Genomic DNA, 16,312 nt, shown 5'->3' with positions numbered 1-16,312 from the left:
TTTATAGAAAAAATATATATATATATTTTTGCATTGCTGTATTCTGACCGCTATAGCTTAGCTTTTTATTTTTTCACCGACGGAGCTATATAATTTTTATTTACATATGACTTTTTTGATCGTGTTTTATTCCCCTATTTGTGTCACCTGTATAATGAAATAACATCGTTTTTGAGACTTCTTTTTAATATGTACGACATTCACTCAATGGTGAATGTATGACAGTTTTATAGATTGGGTTGTTCCGGACTCGGCGATACCAAATGTGTGCACTTTTTTTTTGTTTATTTTTGTTTTTTACATGAATATAAAGATTTATTGGTATAATAGTTTCATTCTTTTGTTCTTTATTTTCTGATTTTTGTTAAATATTTGTAAAACTTTTTTCCCTATTTGGGACATTAACGTTTATTAGTCTAATCGCTGGTATAATGTATTGCAATGCACCAATACATGATAACTGTTAGTTTCACACTGACAAAAGCATCTTAGACCCTGCTCCTGGCAAAGTCTAAGACGCTTTTAGTGGCTGGCTGACCCAGATGTCATTATGACCACCTTAGGTTGCCACGGCAACAATCGGGAACCCGTGATCCCGTTGTGGGGGTCCCTATCGGGATGGGACTACCTCTCACAGCCCCTAAATGCTGTGATTTCTATTGATCGCAGCATTTAGGGCGTTTAACAACCAGGAGCGGTGCAGTCACCATACCTGGCTGTGACAGCCAGTGCTCGGAAATCACTTAGGCCGAGCTCCCGGCAGCGATCGTGTGGGCACAGCTCCTGTAGCCGCACGATCGCCATGACATAAGTTTACATAAGGGGTTAAGGACGTGACTGGCTTTGCACGCTCATCTACATAGCAGACGGGTGCAGAACGTGCCCCATGTTTACATGAGCTAGTCTGGTACATAAACCTGACCTCTGTGTGAAATATCGCACAATGGTGTCAAAATAGTTTGAATACGGTGATTGATATCTAATTGGATCGGATTATTTTAAAAAGTAAATCTCAGTTATAGCAAAATTATTGCCGTTTGAAATGCATTCATTTTGACACCGATTTCTATATAGGGTGAAGAAACCATTTGTGCGCTTACATCCATGACTCCTACAATACCTTGTGAATATATCGCACAATAACACAGAGGCTACAAATAGTCTATGAGCACAGCGTTGGTGTGAGCCATACACTCCTTTACGGTGAGCAGACCCCATCAGGTTGAAGTCTGTGGATTCTGCAGTATTGGTTGCATCCAACAAATACAGTGTGTGTGTTCTGTATACCTTTTTGTTTCTGAGGTAGGCTTTTTTCGCTGAAATTCGGCCTCGTTTCGCCTCCAGCTGCCGAACTTTAAGCTGAAGTTTATGGAACTCTTCCCTCTGTATATGTATGGATGACGCCATGTCGTCTGTAGCAAGCATTGCCTCCATACTTTCATACGCATCATAATAAACCACTTCTTCTCTTTTCTCTGGGGGTAAAAAAAAAGAAAATTAAGAAATCATCAGTGGACATAAAATGAATTGGGCTTCACTTGAATATGTCTGATACAATGTGAAGCAATAGGCAATGCAGAAGAAGAAGACCTCTGGATTGTCCAGTTCTTCTGCTCTTCAGAGGTCATGTTAAAAAAAAATGTATGAATCATAAGGCTATGGCTTGTCCTACTGATTTAACTAAGTGACCCCACTGCCCGTGCTGTGCGCCAGCGGTCTCCGGACAGTAGGTGAAGACCACTGCTGTACACACATCTGTACCGGAGCCAAGCACTGTGCCTTCCTCAGACAGGCATTTTACGTTTTCATTTTTGCCACCTTTTCATCTAAGAGACATAACTTTTTTATTTTCCCATCCAGATAGCCTTTTTAATGGGGGAAAGAGACGATTTGAACTTTTATAACAAATTATCTTCTTTTTTTCAATTTTTACAATATTTGTTAGTCTTAAGAGACCTGTGATCATCCGATCGCTTGTGCTCTACCCATCATTGCTACAGCACTACAGTGTATAGCAATAATCACTGTTAGAGTTGAGCGAGTACCTAACTATTCGTCCTCGCTATACTCCTAACGAGCACTGTCTAACACTTGGGTATTCGTTCCGAATAGTGTGTGCAATGCAAATCAATGGGAAAAACTCGCAAAGTAACGAGTAACCAGAATGTCGTACTATTTGTGTGAGTAGCAAATAGGTTACTCGTTACTTTGCGAGTTTTCCCCAGTGACTTGCATTGCACACGCTATTCGGAATGAATATGTGAGTATTAGACAGTACTGGTTATGACCATAGCATGTACGAATAGTTAAGTATTTTAACTTTAATCACAGTCTCCTATGAATGTCAGTCATACAGGCACATGGTGGGGTGGGGAGCGTCATCAGACCCCGGTCTGTCATGGCGGACCTGTCGGCACACAGCTATTGCATCACGGGCATAGAGTGACTTGCCCAACTGCTGACATGTTGTAAATGCCGCTGTCAGAGATTGACAGCGCTATTTAACAGGTAAGGAGCTGTGGGAGGAGAGGAGCAGCACCCCACCTGCGGCTGTTAGAGGCAGATGATGGCTGAATAACTCTGGGGTCGAGGAGCCAGCATATGATATGATGTACCAGTGTTTCTTATATCTGTAAGGGGTAAAAGAACTGGAAGTGAAGTTGTCCTCAGGTGAGTTCAGGAAAGGAGAAAATTACCCAATACCAAATACAGTATGTAATATAGAACAGAAGTGATTATATAGTGACGCTCAATGACAGTTCTGTATTCATGGTGAAGTGTCCCTCTTTTTTTTCCCCCTGATGTATACATTAAATTTGCATTTCCATTTCTGCGGGTGTCTAACCTGAGATCTGCCGCTTGATGCTTTCCAGTTGAGCTGTTAGCAGCAGCTCCTCGCACTTGAGAATCTCAAACTGTACTTCATATAGCTGGAGCTGATGGCCGTAATAATCCGCCTCCAATTGGTCTAATACGGCTATTGCTTCTGTTCCACCATGTAAACTCTGCATCTACATTATGAAGAAAAAAAAACGTCTTGATTAGCTCCTAGCAGTATATATGCGAGCTCCTTACCTAATAAGGAGATCAGCCTTCCATTTGCTTGTTTGTCTCGTACGCTTCCTTGGCTTTCAAATTAAAACAAACAAGTAACAGGCTGGAAAGAGAAAGGCTAAAAGCCCCGGCTCCTGTGATTGTAAGCAGGCCCGGAACGTAGAGCCAACACGAGTGCAACATCTCATAGCACGTCTCCATCCTGATATCCCTGTCTGAAGAGATGGACCCTAAAAAGGAGCACAAGCGGAGCCCAGCTTCATAGTGTGACTATTGTCGGATTTATTTCAATGGCGCCATCAGGGTAAGTCTGAATCCCTGTTTTGGTGGATTTAGATTGATGCTGTGAATGGAGAGCTGAACGCACTACTAATCTGAGAGAACAGGCTGTAAGGCCTCCTTCACACATCAGTTTTTTGCGATTAGGCACAATCCGGTTTGTGTCTGATGCGACGAATCTGGTAAAAAAAAAAACGGGTCATTTTTTCCCTTCAGCCCAAAGGTTATCTGCTATGGAGGACGAGGAAGAGACGAGGGGGAAGAGACGAGGGGGGGGGAAGAAATGAGGTGGGGGGGGGGGGGAAGAGACGAGGGGGGGAGGGGGGGAAGAGACGAGGGGGGAGGGGGGGAAGAGACGAGGGGGGAGAGGGGGGAAGAGACGAGGGGGGGGAGGGGGGAAGAGACGAGGGGGGGGAGGGGGGAAGAGACGAGGGGGGAAGAGACGAGGGGGGGAGGGTGGAAGAGACGAGGGGGGGGGAGGGGGGAAGAGACGAGGGGGGGGAGGGGGGAAGAGACGAGGGGGGGGAGGGGGGAAGAGACGAGGGGGGGAGGGGGGAAGAGACGAGGGGGGGAGGGTGGAAGAGACGAGGGGGGGAGGGTGGAAGAGACGAGGGGGGGAGGGGGGAAGAGACGAGGGGGGGAGGGGGGAAGAGACGAGGGGGGGAGGGGGGAAGAGACGAGGGGGGAAGGGGGGGGAAGAGACGAGGGGGGAAGGGGGGGGAAGAGACGAGGGGGGAAGGGGGGGGAAGAGACGAGGGGGGGAGGGGGGAAAGAGACGAGGGGGGGAGGGGGGGGAAGAGACGAGGGGGGGAGGGGGGAAGAGACGAGGGGGGGAGGGGGGAAGAGACGAGGGGGGGAGGGGGGAACAGACGAGGGGGGGAGGGGGGGAAGAGACGAGGGGGGGAGGGGGGAAGAGACGAGGGGGGGAGGGGGGGAAGAGACGAGGGGGGGAGGGGGGAAGAGACGGGGGGGGAGGGGGGAAGAGACGAGGGGGGGAGGGGGGAAGAGACGAGGGGGGGAGGGGGGAAGAGACGAGGGGGGGAGGGGGGGAAGAGACGAGGGGGGGAGGGGGGGGAAGAGACGAGGGGGGGAGGGGGGAGAGACGAGGGGGGGAGGGGGGAAGAGACGAGGGGGGGAAGAGACGAGGGGGGGGAAGAGACGAGGGGGGGGGAAGAGACAGGGGGGGGAAGAGACAGGGGGGGAAGAGACAGGGGGGGAAGAGACAGGGGGGGAAGAGACAGGGGGGGGGAAGAGACGAGGGGGGGGGAAGAGACGAGGGGGGGGAAGAGACGAGGGGGGGAAGAGACGAGGGGGGGGAAGAGACGAGGGGGGGGAGAGACGAGGGGGGGGAGAGACGAGGGGGGGGGAGAGACGAGGGGGGGGAAGAGACGAGGGGGGGGGGAGAGACGAGGGGGGGGGAGAGACGAGGGGGGGGGGAGAGACGAGGGGGGGGAAGAGACGAGGGGGGGAGGGGGGAAGAGACGAGGGGGGGGAGAGACGAGGAGGGGGGGAAGAGACGAGGGGGGGGAAGAGACGAGGGGGGGGGAAGAGATGAGGGGGGGGGGAAGAGACGAGGGGGGGGGGAAGAGACGAGGGGGGGGGGAAGAGACGAGGGGGGGGGAAGAGACGAGGGGGGTGGAAGAGACGAGGGGGGGGGAGAGACGAGGGGGGGGGAGAGACGAGGGGGGGGGAAGAGACGAGGGGGGGGGAAGAGACGAGGGGGGGGGGAAGAGACGAGGGGGGGGGAAGAGACGAGGGGGGGGAAGAGACGAGGGGGGGGAGAGACGAGGGGGGGGGGAGAGACGAGGGGGGGGAAGAGACGAGGGGGGGGGGAAGAGACGAGGGGGGGGGAAGAGACGAGGGGGGGGGAAGAGACGAGGGGGGGGGAGAGACGAGGGGGGGGAAGAGACGAGGGGGGTGGAAGAGACGAGGGGGGTGGAAGAGACGAGGGGGGGGAGAGACGAGGGGGGGGAAGAGAGGAAGGGGGCGAAGAGAGGAAGGGGGGGGAAGAGAGGAGAGGGGGGAAGAGAGGGCGAGAGAGAGGAAGTGTGAGTGAGGAAGTGAGAGTGTGTGAGTGTGTGAGAGTGAGTCATAAAAACATTGCTTTGGACGTTCCTTTCGGTGACCGCACACACAAGTTTCGCACGCCGGATGAAACGTGAGACCATGCGGCACAAACCAGTGCTAATACAAGTCAATAAAGAAAAAAAACGGCTCCGGCGGCATCAGACACCAGATCCGTTTTATCCGCAATTCGCCGGATTGTGACTGATGGCAAAAATCTGATGTGTGAAAGAGGCCTTAGACGATGAGGGGGACCAGGAACCCGAGACCGGCAAGGAACAAGGAAGCATCAAAACAGTGTGGCAGCGAAAATATATAATCTGAGATTTTTTAAGTTTTTTAAAGGGCTGTCTCAAGATCATTTTTCAGAAGCACACTGCTCACCTTCTTCCAGTCTACCAGGGGCCCTGTGCTCTTGAATATCAACTCCACGCTCTACAATGCCACTACCAGAAGCAGCAGCTTGTCCCTGCATTCTCAAAGCAGCATAGGGGCACTGAAGCTGGAAAGACAGTCAATTTTCACAGCAGAGCTTGTAAGCGCTGCACACATTGCCTAGAGGACCAGCCACCACTGTTAGTTTGCAGCAATGGTTGGTAGCTAAAGCAATGAGCAGAAAGGTATAACATGAATAATCACTCAGTTCTGGAGAACTAACAGAGATTTGCATTTCTGGCTTCATAAAAAAAGTTGAACTGTTCATAAGTGAATAAGAGTGAAGCAGAGAAGTGACAGTAAGAGTACACACATGATCCTCTACAGAACAGACAAGACAGCAACACAACACACAGCTACTGGCCAAAGCCACAGAGGCCGCAGAACACGAGAGTGCAACTAATAAGTGAACATGTCACGCCATGGACTGATTTCAAAGGTGTTAGTCAACCACAAGATAAATGATGATCTGAAGGGGACAGCCCGCTGAGGTCTTCCAATGATCACAACATTGGGGGTCCCATGTTCACCATGTGACTGCAGCAATAGTGCACGTGTCCCAAAGGTTCATGCACTATTGGAGTGCACTATTACTGTGACAGACCGATAAAAGGCTATGGAGAGGTGGTCGTGCACGATTATCATGCAAAAGGTTCAAGGGTTCAAACGCTATACCGCCCTACCTGTCTCTTTTGATAGAAGACAAAGGTTGTGCGTGGGATAACATTTTAAAGAATATCCTGTCCTTAAGGGTCTGTGCACACTGAGAAATTTGCTTTTCTTAAGGAAAATCTGCATCCTCTGGCAGAATTCCACATCCGCGGCAAAAACTGCACCAAAAATGCACCCAAATCCGCATGCGGTTTAGCTGCGGATTTCCTGCTGTTTTTCCATGGGTTGGTCCCTGCAGTTTTTTAGCTATGGCAAAGACGCAGGTAACTGCATAAAACAAGTGACATGCTACTTTTTTGCTGCAGAAAAGTTCCAGAAATTCTGCAGCAAAACCTGTAGGAAAAAAAAAACCGCAGTGTGCGCACAGCATTTTGGATTTCCCATAGATTTTGATGTGGAAGGACTGCAGAAATGTTATGAACAAAAACCGCACCTGTTCTGCAGCAAAAAACGCGGCAAAAAAGGCAGTGTGCGCACAGGGGCCTAAAAGGGAAATTATGTTGAAAATAGTATGCGATCTGCAGGTAAGATCTTATAAAGCAGGAGAGGATATCTGGAAATCTGGATATTGGTAATGCAGCGGAGGTGATTTATTTGGACTTTGCAAAGGCATTTGATACTGAACCACATAACAGCCTTATACTGAAGCTCCAGAAGCAAGAACTATGGGAAACTATTAGCAGATGGGTAAGGAATTGGCTAAAAGATAGGAAACAAAGAGTAGTCATAAATGGCACATTCTCTAAATGGGCTATAGTCAGCAGTGGGGTGCCGCAGGGATCTGTGCTAGGACCAATTCTTTTTAATCTCTTTATTAATCACCTTGTGGATGGGATTGATAGTAAAGTGTCAGTCTTTGCTGATGACACCAAACTATGTAGGATATTAAAAACTGACCTTGATAGTACAATATTACAAAACGATCTGGATAAGATGTCAGAATGGGCAGATACTTGGCAAATGAGATTTAATGTTGATAAATATAAAGTAATGCACCTAGGACGGAGTAATCCTATAACTGCGTATACATTAAATGGAAGTAAACTCGGGTCTACAGAACAGGAGAAGGACTTTGGTATTCTCATTACAAATAAGCTGAGCAGCAGCACTCAATGTCAAGCAGCAGCTGCTAAAGCAAACAAGATTCTAGGGTGTATAAAAAAAGAGATTAGATCCTGTGATCCCAATATATTGTTACCCCTCTATAGATCACTTGTAAGGCCACATCTGTAATATGGGTTCCAGTTTTGGGCTCCACATTTAAAAAAGGACAATCAGAAGTTAGAGTCAGTTCAAAGGCGGCAACTAGACTACTACAAGGAATGGAGGCCTCCCATATGATGACAGGTTGAAAAAGTTAGATATGTTTAGCTTAGAAAAAAGACGTCTCAGAGGAGAAATCATTTATATGTATAAATACATGTGTGGTCAATATAAAGGACTGGCACATGACTTATTCTTTCCAAAGACAATACTAAGGGGTATTTTGCACGTTGCGACATCGTTAATGCGATATCGTCATGGTCAAATCGAAAGTGACGCACATCCGGCGCCGGTAACGACGTCGCAACGTGTAAAGCCTAGATGCGCCGATAAATAATCGCAAAAGCGTCGTAAAATCGGTGATCTGTGTAGTGTCGGACATTTTCATAATGTCGCACCAATAGGAGATACGATGTTCCTCGTTCATGCGGCACCACACATCGCTGTGTGTGAAGCCGCAGGAGCGAGGAACATCTCCTTACCTGCCTCCACCGGCAATGCGGAAGGAAGGAGGTGGGCGAGATGTTATATCCCGCTCATCTCCGCTTCTATTGGCCGCCTGCTGTGTGACGTCGCTGTGACAGGAAGGAGGCGGGTCGCCGGCCAGAGCGACGTCGCAGGGCAGGTAAGTCCGTGTGAAGCTGCCGTAGCGATAATGTTCGCTACAGCAGCTATCACAAGATATCGCATGTGCGACGGGGCCGGGTACTATCGCGCTCGGCATCGCTAGCATCGGCTAGCGATGTCGCAGCATGTAAAGTACCCCTAAGAACAAGGGGGCACTCACTGTGAGTGGAAGAAAAGCGATTCCGACAGCTAAATAGGAAAGGGTTCTTTACAGTTAGAGCAGTCAGACTGTGGAATGTCGACCACAAGAGGTAGTGATGGCAGATACTATAACAGCTTTTAAAAAAAGGGCTGGATGATTTCCTCAGTACACACAACATTGTTGGTTATAAATGACTTCGTGACCAAATGTAGAACTGGTGGAGGAAGGTTGAACTAGATCAGGGGTCTCAAAGACGCGGCCCGTCAGGCTGCTTCGTGCGGCCGCCAGGCCAGTGCCCCTGGTCACTATCGCGGCCGGTGCAGGGGCCGCAGCCACTGTCTGCAATTTGTTAGATGAGTGTTTTGCCGGCGCTGCGTTCTTAGAGGCAAGGACTGTGCGCGCGCAGCGCCGGCAAAACAACCATTGATCTGACATAAATCGCTGCCAGTGGCTGCGGCCCCTGCACCGTCTGCGATAGTCACCGGGGCACGGCCTGCAGACAGCAAGAAGCAGAGATGAGGAGCCGAGGGAACGCGGGACAGGTGAGATGTGTGTATGTGAAGGACGGCACATTACCCCTTAGCGACCTATGACGTACTGGGTACATCATGGCTCCCTGGTACTTAAGGACCCATGACGTACCCAGTACGTCATGGCGAAATCACAGCCCCGGTGGCTGCGATCGCTGTTTGCATTGCAAATAGCAAATACCTTAGATTCGGGGAGGAGGGGACCTCTGCCTGACCTCAGGAGGGGTGGCGTCTCCTCCCCGGACCTACGGAGGCTGTGATTGGCTGACGAACGCCGCACAGCCAATCACAGCCACTGTAATGTTTCAGCCATTGAAAATGGCTGTAACATTGAAATCCAGCCCTGATCAGTGCAGCTGTAGCACCAATCATTGGCTGGAACTGGGTGACCTCTGTTTCACCCCCCCAGCTCTGATTGGAGAGACCAGCCTTGTGACCGATCTGTCCAATCACTGTGGATCTGGAGCCTGAGACCGCCCCCTCAGCTTCACTCAGGAATCTGTGGGTGGAAGCCGAGAACGATCGGTAAATTATCACCTTTCACCCGCCGCCGCCACTGCCCCCCCCCATTACTACAGGATGGGGACATTACTATAGAATAGGGACAAGGTGGGCACATGTCTATAGGATGGGGACAAGGTGGGCACATGACTATAGCATGGGGACAAGGTGGGCACATGACTATAGCATGGGGACAAGGTGGGCACATGACTATAGCATGGGGACAAGGTGGGCACATGACTATAGCATGGGGACAAGGTGGGCACATGACTATAGGATGGGGACAAGGTGGGCACATGTCTATAGGATGGGGACAAGGTGGGCACATGACTATAGGATGGGGACAAGGTGGGCACATGACTATAGGATGGGGACAAGGTGGGCACATGACTATAGGATGGGGACAAGGTGGGCACATGACTATAGGATGGGGACAAGGTGGGCACATGACTATAGGATTGGGACATTACTAAAAGATGGGAACATTACAAGGATGGGCATAATACTATTGGATGGGGACATTACTATAGAATAGGGACAAGGCTGGGGTCATTACTATAGGATGGGGACAAGGTGGGCACATTACTATAGGATGGGGAACATTACTAAAAGATGTTGGCCAAAATTTCTATATAGTGATAATTGTAAGACTATTAGTTACAAGAAAGGGATAAAATGTAAAAAAACAAAAAACAAAATAAGGCATGACTTTTTTTTTTAACATCATTTTTTTTTTTTTTTAGATTTAACCAAAGGATGTGCACATTTGTTACAATAAACAAGTGAAAAATGTTGAAAATCAGTCATCCAAAGGGGTGTAAAAAAATATATATGGTTCCAATAAAAAATTTCACTTTGTCCTGCAAAGAATGCGGCCCCCCAAATTATTTTTTTCCTCTGTGCGGCCCATACACCCAGCCGAGTTTGAGACCCCTGAACTAGATGGACCTAGGTCTTTTTTAACCTATGTAACTGTGATTACATTGAAGTACATTTTTTGTGATAAATGTGTCAGGTAAACGTCATTGAAATCCTTCCTGCTTACACATGAGTCCAGTGGGAGCTAATATCCAGTCATTGACTGGATGACTGTGCCTGCAAATATAGCTGTCAATCACTGAACAGGAACGCCCACTGGACTCCTATGTGTACAAACAACAGGGATTTCAATTAATTAAATACAAGTTTACAATATATATTTTCCGACAAATCTATACATAATTCCTATCCGCTTATCCTTCTCTATACCGTGCTGTCTACAGACCGGCCTGTATGTACAATAGGACAGATTGCCTGTGAAGTTGTAGTCAAATGTTACAACGCAAGGTGAAACTGTAGGATCTAAGTTGGGTCCCTGTAATCCTACCCAGCAGATGTGATCTGTGCTACACAGCCAGCATCTGCCTGCAGCAGCAGTGTCTGGAGCGGTGTGCAATTGCTGCTGTTTAACCATTTAAATGTCACTGTAATTAACTTAGTGATTGCTGGTGCATCCCATCGGCTACCCTGCAATATGATTAAGCCTGGGAGCAACCACCCAGAACTGGCCCAAAATTACAACATAGATATGGGAATAGAATAAAGCTTACGACATAGAGATAGTATCAGAACTAAGTTAATTATTTACATATGGAAATAGAACCAAGCTTTACGAAATATATGGCAAAATACCTAAGGCAACTACACAGATACAGGAACAGAACAGAGCTTAGTACAAGAATATGGAAACAAAACCAAGTTTGCTACATAGATATGGGAACACAACCAAGCCTACTGAATAAATATGGAAACAGAACCAGGATAACTATAGTTACGTGAATAAAACTAAGCTGACTACATAGATATGGGGACAGACTAAAGCTTGCTACGTAGATGTAGGAACAGAACCAAGCTTACTACATAGATACAGGAAAAAAATCCACTTGCGACTTATAGACCCTATGAGAACTAGGTTTCCTACCTAGATAACAGAACTGAGCGTGCTACATAGATATGGGAACACAAGCAAGATTGCTACATACATAAAAAGAAAGGAAAACTACTACATAGACCGCATTAAAACAAAGTTAGTGGCGTAGATTTACTACAGATACGGGAATAGAACCAAACTTACTAAATATATATAAAAAGGAACAGAACCAAGCTTACTAAATAGATTTGATCTGTAACCATAACTTTTTACATAGATATGGGAACAAAACCAAGTGAGACAAAGACAACAAAGCCTACTAAATAGATATAGTGACAGAACCAAGTCTATTACATAAATAGGAAAACTGCACCAAGCTTACAATAGAGACAAAAGGGAACAGAACAAAAGTTACAACATTACATATATATGGGACCACAACCAAGCTTACTGCATAGATATGTGAATAGAACAAAAATTCTTACACATACACCGTAATAGAACCATGGTTTCTACATAGATATGGTAACAGGACCGAGCTAAAGAATCCCTACAGAAACCGAATCAAGCTTACTGCATAGATGCTATATGAGAACCAAGCTCATCACATAGACACAGGAAGAGAACCAAGTTTGCAATAGACATGGGAACAAAACCAAGGATACTACATAAACACAGCAACAAAATTGAGCTTACTACATAGATACAGTAATAGAACTGAGCTTACTACATAGACATGGACAGAGCCCATGATAAACACAAAATGAGCAAATACCCTGCAGAAAGTAAAAAAATAAATAGTAATAGTGTCTGTAAATAACAGGGTAAATGGGCGACACAATATTGATTAAAAGATTATAAAAGTCATTTGGACCCTAACTCTTCTACTTTAGTTCACCTTGTTACATGTCAGCAATCCTCAAAAAAAAAAAAAAAAAAAAAAAAAAAAAAAAAAAGACTGGGGCAGAGCTCTTTTGATCAAAATAGTATCAACAAAGTCTTGTTATTTACATGTATGATTTCTATTTACTTACTGTAGGGTATTTGCTCATTTTGTTTTTACCCTAGGTTCTGTCTGTTAAATGGTCACAGTGTAAATATAAACCTGCACATTGCACTTATACCAATGTGTTCTGGCTTATTTCTTTGATTTTACATAAATACGGAACAAAATGAACCTTACTACATAGATACTGTACCAGAACCAACCTTACTACATACAGTTGAAAGTTTACATACAGTACACTAAATAAAAATGCCTTAAAACATTCTCTTTCATTATTCTGGCATTTGGCAAATATAAATAATTTTGGTTCCTAATTGACCTAAAATAGGAAAGGTTTATTCTGATTTCGTGTCAGATAGTGAGAAAACCATGCAGATGTGTCTTTTAAGATAGTGGATGTAAACTTCTGGTTTCAACCATAGATATGGAAACTAAACTTTGAACATTGGTATGGCAACAAAGAAGGGAATTTTGTTTACTTACCGTAAATTCCTTTTCTTCTAGCTCCTATTGGGAGACCCAGACAATTGGGGTGTATAGCTTCTGCCTCCGGAGGCCACACAAAGTTATTACACTTTAAAAAGTGTAACCCCTCCCCTCTGCTATACACCCTCCCGTGCATCACGGGCCCATCAGTTTTGGTGCCAAAGCAGGAAGGAGGAAACTTATAAATTGGTCTAAGGTAAATTCAATCCGAAGGATGTTCGGAGAACTGAAACCATGAACCAAAGAACAATTGAACATGAACAACATGTGTACACAAAAGAACAACAGCCCGAAGGGAACAGGGGCGGGAGCTGGGTCTCCCAATAGGAGCTAGAAGAAAAGGAATTTACGGTAAGTAAACAAAATTCCCTTCTTCTTTGTCGCTCCATTGGGAGACCCAGACAATTGGGATGTCCAAAAGCAATCCCTGGGTGGGTAAAAGAATACCTCGATAAAAAAGAGCCGAAACAACGGTCCCTTCTTACAGGTGGGCCACTGCCGCCTGAAGGACTTGCCTACCTAGGCTGGCGTCTGCCGAAGCATAGGCATGCACCTGATAGTGTTTTGTAAAGGTGTGCAGACTCGACCAGGTAGCCGCCTGACACACCTGCTGAGCCGTAGCCTGGTGCCGCAATGCCCAGGACGCACCTACCGCTCTGGTAGAATGGGCTTTCAGCCCTGAAGGAATCGGAAGCCCAGACGAACGGTAGGCTTCAAGAATCGGTTCCTTGATCCACCTAGCCAAGGTTGACTTGGAAGCTTGCGACCCCTTACGCTGTCCAGCGACAAGGACAAAGAGCGCATCAGAACGGCGCAAGGGCGCCGTGCGTGAAATGTAGAGCCTGAGTGCTCTCACGAGATCTAACAAGTGCAAATCCTTTTCACATTGGTGAACTGGATGAGGGCAAAAAGAAGGTAAGGCGATATCCTGATTGAGATGAAACGGGGATACCACCTTAGGGAGAAATTCCGGGACCGGACGCAGAACCACCTTATCCTGGTGAAACACCAGGAAGGGGGCTTTGCATGACAGCGCTGCTAGCTCAGACACTCTCCGAAGTGATGTGACTGCCACTAGGAAGGCCACCTTCTGCGAAAGGCGAGATAGAGAGACATCCCGCATCGGCTCGAAAGGTGGCTTCTGGAGAGCTGTCAGCACTCTGTTAAGATCCCAGGGTTCTAGCGGACGCTTGTAAGGTGGGACTATGTGGCAAACCCCCTACAGGAACGTGCGGACCTGCGGAAGCCTGGCTAGACGCTTTTGAAAAAACACGGAAAGCGCCGATACTTGTCCCTTGAGAGAGCCGAGAGACAAGCCCTTGTCCATTCCGGATTGAAGGAAAGAAAGAAAAGTGGGCAAGGCAAACGGCCAGGGAGTGAAACCCTGATCAGAGCACCAGGATAAGAAGATCCTCCAAGTCCTGTGGTAGATCTTGGCGGACGTTGGTTTCCTGGCCTGTCTCATGGTGGCAATGACATCTTGAGATAACCCTGATGACGCTAGGAGCCAGGACTCAATGGCCACACAGTCAGGTTGAGGGCCGCGGAATTCAGATGGAAAAATGGCCCTTGAGACAGCAAGTCTGGTCGGTCTGGGAGTGCCCACGGTTGACCCACCGTGAGGTGCCACAGATCCGGGTACCACGATCTCCTCGGCCAGTCTGGAGCGACGAGGATGGCGCGACTGCAGTCGGACCTGATCTTGGTAATACTCTGGGCAGCAGTGCCAGAGGAGGAAATACATAAGGCAGTCGAAACTGCGACCAGTCCTGAACTAACGCGTCTGCCGCCAGAGCTCTGTGATCCTTGGACCGAGCCATGAATGCCGGGACTTTGTTGTTGTGCCGAGACGCCATTAGATCGACGTCCGGCGTTCCCCAGCGGCAACAGATCTCCCGAAACACGTCCGGGTGAAGAGACCATTCCCCTGCATCCATGCCCTGGCGACTGAGAAAATCTGCTTCCCAGTTTTCTACGCCCGGGATGTGAACTGCGGAGATGGTGGAGGCTGTGGCTTCCGCCCACAGCAGAATCCGCTGAACTTCTCGGAAGGCTTGAAGACTGCGAGTGCCGCCCTGGTGGTTGATGTACGCAACCGCCGTGGCGTTGTCCGACTGTATCCGGATCTGCCGTCCCTCCAGCCACCGCTGGAACGCCTTTAGGGCCAGATATACTGCCCTTATCTCCAGAACGTTGATCTGAAGGGAGGACTCTGTCGGAGTCCAGGTTCCCTGAGCCCTGTGGTGGAGGAAGACCGCTCCCCACCCTGACAGACTCGCGTCCGTCGTGACCCCAGCCCAGGATGGGGGCAAGAAGGATTTTCCTTTTGACAAGGAAGTGGGAAGAAGCCACCACTGAAGAGAGGTCTTGGCTGTCCGTGACAGCGAAACGTTCCTGTCTAGGGACGTCGGCTTCCTGTCCCACTTGCGGAGGATATCCCATTGAAGTGGACGCAGATGAAACTGCGCAAAAGGAACTGCCTCCATTGCTGCCACCATCTTCCCTAGGAAGTGCATGAGGCGCCTCAAGGGGTGTGATTGACCCCGAAGAAGAGATTGTACCCCTGTCTGTAGTGAACGCTGTTTGTCCAGCGGGAGCTTCACTATCGCTGAAAGGGTATGAAATTCCATCCCGAGGTAAGTCAGTGATTGGGTCGGTGTCAAATTTGACTTTGGGAAATTGATGATCCACCCGAACCTCTGGAGAGTCTCCAGAGTGACGGTCAGGCTGTGTTGGCATGCCACCCTGGAGGGTGCCTTGACTAGAAGATCGTCTAAGTAAGGGATCACCGAGTGGCCCTGAGAGTGTAGGACCGCCACCACTGCTGCCATGACCTTGGTGAAGACCCGTGGGGCTGTCGCCAGGCCGAAAGGCAGTGCCACGAACTGAAGGTGTTCGTCCCCGATGGCGAAACGCAGGAAGCGGTGATGCTCGGGAGCGATCGGCACATGGAGATAAGCATCTTTGATGTCGACTGATGCTAGGAAGTCTCCTTGTGACATCGAGGCGATGACTGAGCGGAGAGATTCCATCCGAAACCTTCTGGTGCTCACATGCTTGTTGAGCAGCTTGAGGTCTAGAACGGGACGGAATGATCCGTCCTTTTTTGGCACCACGAACAAGTTGGAGTAGAAGCCGTGACCATGTTCCTGAGGTGGAACGGGAATCACCACTCCTTCTGCCTTCAGAGTGTTTACCCCCTGAAAAAGTGCATCGGCTCGCTCGGGGGGCGGAGATGTTCTGAAGAAACGAGTCGGAGGACGAGAACTGAGCTCTATCCTGTAACCGTGAGACAGAATGTCTCTCACCCATCGGTCTTGGACATGTGGCCACCAGGCGTCGCA

The 16,312-nt window shown here is 48.4% G+C and overlaps 1 protein-coding gene across 1 annotated transcript in view; it reads right to left on the bottom strand.

The window, feature by feature from the left end:
• The window catches only part of JMY (junction mediating and regulatory protein, p53 cofactor), a 146,901-nt gene that overhangs the window by 64,013 nt on the left and 66,576 nt on the right, over positions 1 to 16,312 (bottom strand). Inside the window, exons 5-6 of the mRNA XM_075325719.1 lie at positions 2,846 to 3,011; positions 1,288 to 1,475 (exon numbers count right to left, since the gene is read on the bottom strand). Coding sequence (XP_075181834.1) covers positions 1,288 to 1,475; positions 2,846 to 3,011 — 354 coding nt within the window. The remainder of the gene's footprint in view (positions 1 to 1,287; positions 1,476 to 2,845; positions 3,012 to 16,312) is intronic.

The sequence above is a fragment of the Anomaloglossus baeobatrachus genome, chromosome 1 (assembly GCF_048569485.1).
Source record: "Anomaloglossus baeobatrachus isolate aAnoBae1 chromosome 1, aAnoBae1.hap1, whole genome shotgun sequence".
Lineage (NCBI taxonomy): Eukaryota > Metazoa > Chordata > Amphibia > Anura > Aromobatidae > Anomaloglossus > Anomaloglossus baeobatrachus.
Note: the sequence above shows the minus strand (reverse complement) of the source record. Positions and strands in the feature narration are given on the sequence as shown.